Source organism: Otolemur garnettii, unplaced genomic scaffold, assembly GCF_000181295.1.
Source record: "Otolemur garnettii isolate 467f Iridium unplaced genomic scaffold, OtoGar3 scaffold00518, whole genome shotgun sequence".
Lineage (NCBI taxonomy): Eukaryota > Metazoa > Chordata > Mammalia > Primates > Galagidae > Otolemur > Otolemur garnettii.
The window spans coordinates 6,343-16,944 of NW_003852913.1; the positions used below are offsets into that span (position 1 = coordinate 6,343).

Genomic DNA, 10,602 nt, shown 5'->3' on the forward strand with positions numbered 1-10,602 from the left:
AGATACTTTAATTTGCATCTTAACAAAGTGTCAGCAGGCATTCAGTCTGAACACACATTTTCTAAATTTGCTGTGCTTTGTAGATGCAAGTGGAGGGGTGTCCAAGAAGATATTTCTGATTCCATCACAAGGCATTCCTGGGCACTTTTAAGTCTTTATAGAACAAAAGGGAAGAAATCACTTTTTCATTGAACAACCAATATATGCCTAGACTGCAGCAGGTAATCAAAAATAGACGTAATAGAATCTAAGACAAGGTTTGGCAGATATGCTAAGTGTACTGGAAAGCATCTTCCTTTTTGCTGCAATTATGGAGTCCATCCTGGGGGTATTAGGTAACGGGTTTATTGCACTTGTGTACTGCATCGAATGTGTCAAGAAGAAGCTCTCTATGCTTGGCTTTATTCTCACTGGCTTAGCAATTTCGAGAATTTGTCTGATATGGGTAATAATGATAGATGGAGTAATGGGTGTATTGTCTCCATATACTTATTACTCTAGCAACCTAAAGGAATACATTAGTTACGTATGGGTAATTATCAATCATTCCAGTATCTGTTTTGCCACCAGCCTCAACATCTTCTATTTCCTGAAGATAGCAAACTTTCCCCACTACATGTTTCTCTGGTTGAAAAGGAGAATCAGGAGAATTCTTCCTCTTCTAATGGGGTTCTTGGTTATTTCATTATTAATTACTCTTCCGCAAGTCATAAAGATTTCTAATGATAAAATGAAGAACAGAAATACAACCTGCCAATTCAAGATGCAAAAAAGTGAGTTCTTTGTTCAACAGGTATCAATAAATCTGGGAGTCATCTTCTTTCTTACACTATCCTTAATTACAGGTTTCCTGTTAATCATTTCCCTTTGGAGACATAGTAGGAAGATGCAATTGAATGGCCCCGGATTCAGAGACCCCAACAATGAAGCTCATGTAAAGGCAATGAAAGTGCTGATATCTTTCATCATCCTCTTTATCTTATATTTTATAGGCTTTGGCATAGAAATAATATCTTCTGTGCTAGAAAACAAACTTGTATTACTTTTTGGAATGACAACATCAACCATCTATCCCTGGGCTCACTCATTTATCCTAATTCTAGGAAACAGCAAACTAAAGCAGACCTCTTTGCAGATACTGCAGCAATTAATGTTTTGTAACAGACAGTAATGTCAGAGCTGGAAGAGAAATGGATGTTCTAGGAGAATAATCCATTGAAGATATTTTTGAAGATCTGCTTTGCTTGTACCACATTCTTATGTTGGTTGTTATCCATGTTATTAAACGTCACTGAAATCTTTCATAATTGCTTTGAATGTATCTTAAGGATTCTCACTCCTTGGTGACATTTTAATGTCCCATGTTAATGCAGTGTTTTGGTCAGATTTCTTGTCTTGCAACTTCTTCCCACACAGCTCCCCAAGGAAAAACATCTACTTGGAGACTATTCACTGTATAGATTATGACACTGACAAAAAGCATCTACAACATGATGTTTCATTGCATTTTTCCTGACATCCCTGAAGGATCAACATTCATTCTCTAAGAAGACCAAAAGTAGCAGAAATCAGTAAAAAGAAATTTGTGATCAATCTTTACATGAGATTGAGTAACAAACAGGGGTGCTTCTTCTCAATGTGCTATTTTAATTCTTTAATGAATGACTTGATACTCACAGTTAAAAATCTAACATCTTTTTTTTCCTGGTGTGTGTTGGATGCAATAGCAGTAATCAAAGTAGTCAATGCAGTTCTGTCAAAAACAGCTGGAGAAACAGAGTCTACTCACAGGAGACAGGATCAGAGCACTGATGCAATGACTCTTTATGTACTTCAAATGCTGTGATTTGAGATGAAGCAAAATTATGACCCAATTAGTACTGGGTAGAGATTTCACTGTAAGTATCAATGCAAAGGATTCAATATAGTCTCTGACTAAGGACAAAAAGTAGAACTTAGGATGAAAGTTGTGCAAAGTATGAAATGTTCTGCTCTAGAGTTTCACACACACATATACACACACATTCACAGACACAGACTTGTATTCACAGACATACTTCAAATGCTAAATTTTAAAGTGAATTTTGATGTCCAATCCAGTATATGAATGGAGTGACATTTTGGCAACTCACAGAAATATCTCATTTTTATACTTATGGCTTAATGTCTAGAATATTTTTCAATCTAAGGTTTAATACATTTCCTATATAAGGTTCCCAAATCAACACTTTATATTTTGAAGCAAAATATGTTTGTAATATACATATAACTAAGAGATAATGGGGAAAAAAACTAATGCCACTACCCAGAGTCAACCAAATTTACAAGAGCGGTTTATTTAAAATTATATCATAAACAGTAATGCACTCTATATATATTACATTAGATTTTACTTCTTTTCTATGATTGGAAAGACTGTATCGCCATTTTTGAAGATGTATAAAAGCTTATGCTACAGACATATAATAATGTACTTAATATTTATCATATTGTTTATACTCCTGTTGTCATCATTTTCTACTGATAAGAAAAATAAGCAAATATGAGTATGGTAGAGCATGAATACTATTCATTCATTCAAGAAAAATTTTTCTATGCTAACTCTGCTACATGTTGAGGATATAGTATTGAACAATGCACCATATAATGTATAATATATTCTAGTAGAAAAACAAACAAAAAGCAAAAAATCACCTAAACAACTTTGTGTTGTATTGGGAGAAAAAAACTAATGGGTGCTCACCAGTGTTTTGACTTGGTCCTAGGAGTAGAGAAGGTGTCAAGGAGGTGAAGATGGAGTAGTGTGAAATCTGAACTCTGCACAGGAGTAAGGTAGCAGAGCAGGGAGGATTCGGGATGGGAAAGCTGCATGTGCAGAGCCTGAGGCAAGAAGGGGTCCAGAACATGGCAGCAAGTGAAGATCCAGTATGACTAATACATACAGAGAACTGCATTTCAATAGTCTTTTAAGTGAAACTCCATCAAGGAGGAATTTGATAATTTTTTTTTGCAGAATTGATGCATTTCTTAAAGGAAATAGTAAACCAACACTTTAATAGTGAAAAAATAACCAAATATTCCAATCAGAAAATCAAGCAAGTTTCCTATATTTAATGTTGTTACCTGAATTGCAAAAATATCTTTAATTCTCATTCAAGTGCATAAGGCAGTTATAGAGGATTGTTAACCAACAGCAAGTAGTAACTTATACATATACTTTTGGGGAATTGTTGTTTGTTTTCTTCTTATCTTGTGATTGCTGATTGTTTCCCTTATGGCCTTTGCATTTTATATAGTGCACTGTCCCATGTGTGCATTATGTTTTTTTTCTTAATTTGATCATTAAATAAACAACTTAATTTTTTATATAGGTTTGTAATGTCTATGAACTTTATTCAATTTATGTTTTCCTAATCTCTTATTCTACTGCTATTTTTGCTAGTATGAACTTGGGTTTATTGACACCTATTCCATTATCAATAGCTCCATTTTTATAGATTCATTGCACATGAAATGAGAAAACACAGAAACGTATGAAGGAGAAATTGATTATGAACATTTATACTACTCAACTAATCATTGTTAATATGTTTCTACATAGATATTAAAAATGATTTAAAGATAGATAAATAATAGGTCTGTTGCTGAGAAGTCTGCTTGGATTTTATTTATGCATAAACTGGATAAATGGGTAATCCATGGACAGCACACGTAGAGATATTTTTATTTCCTTTTAGTCTTCTGAATAATTTATGTAACCAGAGATGTAAACTTAAATAAAATATAAGGTATGTGAGCAAAATCTTTCTGGTTAACATTCCTTGAGAAATAAGGGAAAGAATCTTCCCCAGCATTTGCATGAACTGTGTAAGTACTGACTCTGAGGTCTGCTGCCTTTGCAGTTCTGATTATTTACTTTCTTGTTTGTAATGATTTTGATTATGTTGGATCAGGCCTCATGTATTTTGTGAGTCTACATTCAACTCTGTTTCATCAGAACTTTATCTAGTGGTGTTCTCTGGGAACACATTTACAGTGTACTATGTCAGAAAGAATTTGACTTTGCTTACAAAAGTTCACTGGGGTCCCTACCAGTCTTGAATTTCTTTACTAAAATTTTTCATTTGAAAATTCTTAGGCAATACAGAGTATAAACTCTGGTCTCCAATATAGATACATGCAATGCTATTAGTAGAAAAGTTCTCAGAAGGATAGACCTTTACATTCCTGTTTCACTTAGTGTTGCATTTCAGAGGTAAGTACTTCTACTGCTAATATTTTGCTGGATGTACATTATTTTCTCAGTTCCCATTAAAATATTGCCTTTCAGGATCTGGGTTTATTGATAATAGCAAATTCCACTTTCAGTTTTGGAGAGTCCCAGGTAGATATCTCAACCAACGTGCACATGGTCCCCGAAAGACTGGTTTACAAATGGTAAAGAAAAACAATGAGATATTATTCATCCATAAAAATTTTAAACAGAAATGAAATCCTGTGATTTGTACCAACACGGCTGGAACTAGAGGAAGTTATGTTATGAGAAATGAGCCAGGAATGTATAGTTAAAAACCATATCCTCTCACTCATATACAGAAGCTTAAAAGAGTTGATGAGGGCACTGTGTAAGAAAGGGCCATAGACAGTCACAGCTATGAGTTGGCTTCTTCCGTGGGCCCTTCATTTGGCGACAAAGCCAAAGGCCCACCTAGAAACAGAAGCAAAAACTAAACAGCCAGAGGAGGAATTGCAACTAGAAAAGGACATGTGCCTTTCTGCTCTTTTTCTTATGTCTAACTCATGGACAAAATTGCAGACCAAGAGACCAAAATTAAAACATTGTCATGAAGATTTGTATGCCTGAGGGAAAAGAAATGGAAATGACTGAAAGTCAGAGGTGTTATAACTAGATAACTATAGATGTCTGTACCCAAATGGGATGTGAAAACCTAGAATCCCAGGGGATGTTATGGAGAGAAAGACTCTGAAGACCTAGAAGGCATAGAGCAGGATGGCAAATGGGATCACTAGCAAATTCTCCCCTCATTCAAACGAAAGGGAAACCTTAACAATTGCAGCAAATGGGGTCAAGTGATCCAGGAGACTCACTATCAGGGAATAGCCTGAGTAGACTCTTAGAGATTGCAGAGGCCTTAAACAACTGTCTTGAGGACTCTTGATTGTTTGGATGGTGATGTGAGGGACACAGAGTGTGGTAGGTAGTTTTTAGTTTGAAAGAAAGCAGACAGATGAGTAACATAAAAACTCATGCACTGCTACAGCAACACATTCATAACACAACACCAGCACAGGGAATCTTTCTAGGGACAGGATTATTTTAGCTGTAAGACAGACTTACCTAACTCAGAAGATTTATCAGGAGGGACAGTCTTCTGGTCAGCAATTGGAGCAACTCAGGGGCTGCTACAAATACTAAGAATGAGGATAGATTAGCCGTTTACTATCTTTTCTGAGTCCATAGTGAATGAAGGTATATATTATGTGAGAAAAGCCACAGAAAACTTTGGTATAAACCAAGAAGGCCAGGACAGGGGCAACTTATAAGTTGACAAAATCCAATAAAGGGGGAAAAAGAAAACCCAACAGAAGAAGGGAAACAAGGAAAGGGAACAGTAAGATCATGTTGAAGCAAATGTGGCATGAATTACGGGGAGCAGAATAACCTGAGAAAAATATTAACAAATCACCTCATGCTGTAGCAGCCTCATGATAGGAACCACAGCCTGAGCAGAAGTTTTGTCCTTGCCCTTCCCTGAGGGAAGATGAATCAACCTCTTGACAATTCTACTTCCCTGGCCAATCAAGGGTGGGTCCGAGGTTAGGACTAAGAATAGGAGCTGGACCATGGTCAACACCATATTTGAGCATTAGGGAGCACCCAAGCCTGGTATTGAGTCTGCCATTTAATATTCCTCCAAAATAAACAAGCAAAAACGGCCTTAGGAAACAATGGAATACAATATACTATAATCCATGGAAATACAGCAAGACACCCTTCTCAATTTTTGCCATTGATAGTTATGGGAAACAAATGATCCAGATGTAAGAACATTAATAGCTTTAGATACTGAAAAATCTCTACTTGACCCATTCATGGTGTATATGTCCTCTATTCTAGAAATCTTTTGGGCACAGGTAGTATTAGATAAAGCTTTTCAAACTTTAGTGAGAGAATTCATATGGAAAGAATTCATATGGAAAAGGCTGTTTCCAAGGAAGAGGCAATGGGAACCCCTGCAATTCCCTAACCCTTGGCCGGGTGTCTACATTAAACAATTAAAATTGTTTGCGGGAAACATGCTAGCATGAGTACAGCTACTAAGGAACTTGTAAAGAGACACACATATCTACTCAGCCAAAATGTCCCCTTAACTGTACCCTCTGGTCTGCACACAAATCAGAAAAGACCCGGCAGGTAACTGTGGATGACTGGGGATTGAGCAAGATAACCCCGACCATACCTGTTTGCAGTTCCTGAAACAAGGTCTGACAATGAAGGCCACAAACTTATCCTGGAAAGGATGGTACATGCCTCATTGATGAATTTCATTACCTTTGAACTACTCCTCTTGCTTTCTGTTGACCTAGTGATATTCAGCAATGAGATGTGTGGCGCTTAACTGTCAGACTGGGAATTACTCAGGTAGTTGACCACATATTGTCCATGCTGTGGACATATCATGCTGTCTTAGATTTGGCTAGTGGCCTTGTCAACATTCCTCTCTCCAAACAATCACAAGACCAGTTTGTTTTACCTGGCAAGGTCACCAGTGGGTCTCCAGGTTTGCTCTAGGACTAACTTCACATTCCTAGGATTTGTTATAGAATGGTGGCTGAAGAAGTGTCTCTGTTCTCATTCTCATCTTCTCTTCCCAGATTTCCTTACATGATGATGTTATGTTAACCCCTGAAGATTTAATGTGCTACAGAAATTCTTACAGTACTGGGTGTTGAAATATAGGAATGGGGATGAGCAACCTACTCTCAGAAGATTCAGGCCCCAGGGCCTGAAGTGTAGCTTTAGAGTCAGGTAAGACTCCTTGATACCAGGTACAGTAATTGAGAATGTCCCACAATTCCCAACTCTGGCAATAGTAAGAGAAATCCAAACATCCCAACATTTGTTGATCATTTAAGTTATTGGAGAGGGTTTGTCCCACTTTCAGCCCAATGATTGAGAACACTGTATAGACTTATAAGAAAAGGGGCACTTTGGGACTGAGACATACATCAGCAAGAAACTTTTGAAGAGACTACAGAGCTAGTGCAGCAAACACCAGCCTTCAGCAAAATTTATAAGGGTATCACTATATCTTTCAATGTTGTTGCTACACCTGAGGGTATGACTTGGATCTTAAGGCAACCTGAGTATGGTAACTCACTCTGTTCAGGATTTTGGTCATAATTATAGAATGGTCCTTTTGGAGTGTCAGGGTCCTATTTTCCTGAATCTATTTGACCTCGTTGGATCACTTAGTTGAGGTAGAAAGTTCAATGAGGCACAGTCATAAGTGGAAGTGAAAAGAATTGGAACTTGAGAGTAAAGGCCAAGTAGCACAGACAGTATGAATAGAAAGCAAAAGTAATCCACACAAGTTCAATGTAACAAGGAGAAATTTTATTTAAGAAGAACAAGGAGCAATTTAGAACACTTCCAAAGAGAGTTGGAAGTGGGTCCCTCTCATGATGAAGAGTTGAGGGAGACATAGACTCAAAGGCAGTGAAGAGCGTTAATACCCTCTTTCTCCCAGTATGAAATTGGTTGCAACTCTTTCATTGGCCTCTCTGTGCCTCCAAGAATGATAGCCTTTTTCCATTGGTCATTAATTATTATCTCTTTTATTGGTCATTAGTTACCTAGGTTACCTCATTTCCACATTTATATGGGTCCTCCAGCCTTCCTTGTCCAGAAGGCCAGGCTTTCTTCCCATCCTCTTTGAAGCCCCTTCTTTTGTGTACCTTCTAGAGCTTAATTCTCTTCCATGATCAGGAAGTGCTGCCAGTATATTATGCTTCTCCTCCAGTGAAACCATTAACAAAGACCTTCTTTCATGCTGATAATGGGTCTAACAGTTAAGGGATGATTAGAAGGAAAATTCAAACAACTTGCTTCCAATGAAGCCCAAACACTTACCCTGGCTAAAGGGCATGCCTGCCTAGTTATAAGAGGAAGTGTTCTGGCAATGAGTCCCTTATGCCCAGAATTGCATGCTGTGTTAAGTCCAGCCACCTTTGGCAACCAAAAACACCTGTCCTGCTCCAGTGCTTGACCAAGTAAGAGAAGCAGTTTTACTCATCCAAGACGACGACTGGTATACCAATGACTCCAGCACTGGAAACTCCTGCACTTGGACCACTGACAAAGATAGACACACATCAGGGTAGTCAATGGGCAGAGCTGTCAGCTGCTTGGTTAGTAATTACTCATACCCTGGTCCCTGGTATTTGTACTGATAACTGCTGTATTCAAAGGCCTAATTATGTGGCTAGCCCACTGGGAACAAGAAAAGTGAGCATGTACCCACTCATGTGGTACTTGAACATGTGACAAGACTTGGAGGAGAAGCTGCAATACCCTGCAGCTGATTTAACTGAATTTCATGTGGACACAGTCACACCCACCCTACCCACACACACAAATGTTTATACTTTGGATGAGAGGAGTATACAGTAATGGTCAGGAGTATGGCAAGGAGGACACCACCTTGAGGCAAAACTATCCTGTTGTCTTATCCCATATACTAAAATATTCTGCAGCAAGTTAGAACAATGTTCATAGTATGAGTAATACCCCATAGAGGTGCTTATCTACCCTTCTCAGTGGTCATGAGTTTCACCAGAAAGCCTAACATGTGACCAGCTATATTTGTTTCCCCTGAAAGATTGCTAAACTATTTTGTATGTGTTGTATGTGGTGATCCACTATCATGTTTTTTTGCTTTTAGTTCTGTAAATATTTTCTAGATTATTTCTTGCATAAATTTTAGAATGTTCTAAAATTGTTCTATCTCCTTGCTAACTTGAACATTTTTTGCTTTTAGTTCTGTAAATATTGTTTTTTTGCTTTTAGTTCTGTAAATATTGTTTTTTTGCTTTTAGTTCTGTAAATATTTTTTTTTTTTTTTGCTTTTAGTTCTATAAATATTTTCTAGATTGTTTCTATTGCAGTTTTTTTCTTGACCAGGGCCAGGTTTGAACCCACCACCTCCAGTGTATAGGGCCGGCGCCCTACTCCTTGAGCCATGGGCACCACCCCTCTAGATTGTTTCTTGCATAAATTTTAGAATGTTCTAAAATTGTTCTATCTCCCTGCTAACTTGAACATTTATTATCATTATAAAATACACTTCCCCTTTGATCTACAATATTGATTATTATTTTCCTTATTCAATCATAGCCATGTACAATGAAATACTTATTTCAGTGGTTTTATATACAATTTGAAATACATACAACAAACTAACATAGCCTTCACCACACTTTCTTAATTATTGTGTTAAGATGTTTATACTCTATACTTAGTAGATTTAACTTGTACTGTGTAAAATGCACCATAGATTCGGTCCGACCAATTACCCTCCCTCCAAACATCCCTCCCTCTTCTCTATCTCCTTCATCTTGGGCTATAGTTGGGTTATAGCTTCCATATGGAAGTGTGGGTAATTGTATGTTGGTTTCACAGTAGAGCTGAGTACATTGGATACTTTTTCTTCCATTCTTGGGATACTTTACTAAGAAGAATATGTTCCAGCTCCATCCATATAAACATAAAAGAGATAAAGTCTCCATTTTTAAAGGCTGCATAATATTCCATGGTGTACATATACCACAATTTATTAATCCATTTGTGGGTCAATGGGCATTTGAGCTTCTTCCATGATTTAGCAATTATGAATTGGGCCTCAATAAACATTCTGGTGCAAATAATTTTGTTATAAAGTCATTTTTAGTCTTCTGGATATATGCCTAGTAGAGGAATTGCAAGATGGAATGGTATTCCTATTTTTAGATCCCTAAATGATCTCCAAACTTCTTTCCAAAGGGAACGTATTAGTTTGCATTCCTACCAGCAGTGCAGAAGTGTTCCCCTTCTCCATATCCACTCCAAAGCTTACTTTACTTAATATTATTGTAATGATACCAGATTTCTTTCAGATGATGTTTCCACTGTCTATTTTTGTACCATTTTCATTTCAGCTTTCCATGTGTTAATTTTGAATTCTATTTCATGTAAGTAGTATCTTGTTGGAGTTTTAAAATCTTGGCTGTTAATATTAGTTCTCTACTTGAAATAATTTGTCCATTTCCATTTAATATAATTCTATTCTTGATTTCTAGAAAGTTTAGAAATGTTCCCATTTTTTTTCCTGAAAGTCTCTTATAGCTCCTCTTTTCTGAAATTCTGTCCTGATACTTAAAACATTATATACATAATTAAAATATCTATACATATTTTTTCCTGTTCATTCCAATATGTGCAGTTTATGTGAATTCTAAGTTTGCTGGTTGCTTTGTTTGGTGTGTTTGTTTTGTTTTGCTGACTATAATTCATAGTCTGTTCCTATGGTTGATAATATTTCC

The 10,602-nt window shown here is 36.9% G+C and overlaps 1 protein-coding gene across 1 annotated transcript in view; it reads left to right on the top strand.

The window, feature by feature from the left end:
- The first annotated feature begins 268 nt into the window (after nt 1-268).
- The window catches only part of LOC111722824 (taste receptor type 2 member 10-like), a 12,136-nt gene continuing 1,802 nt past the window's right edge, over nt 269-10,602 (top strand). Inside the window, exon 1 of the mRNA XM_023509155.1 lies at nt 269-992. Within this exon, the coding sequence (XP_023364923.1) occupies nt 269-992 (724 nt within the window). The remainder of the gene's footprint in view (nt 993-10,602) is intronic.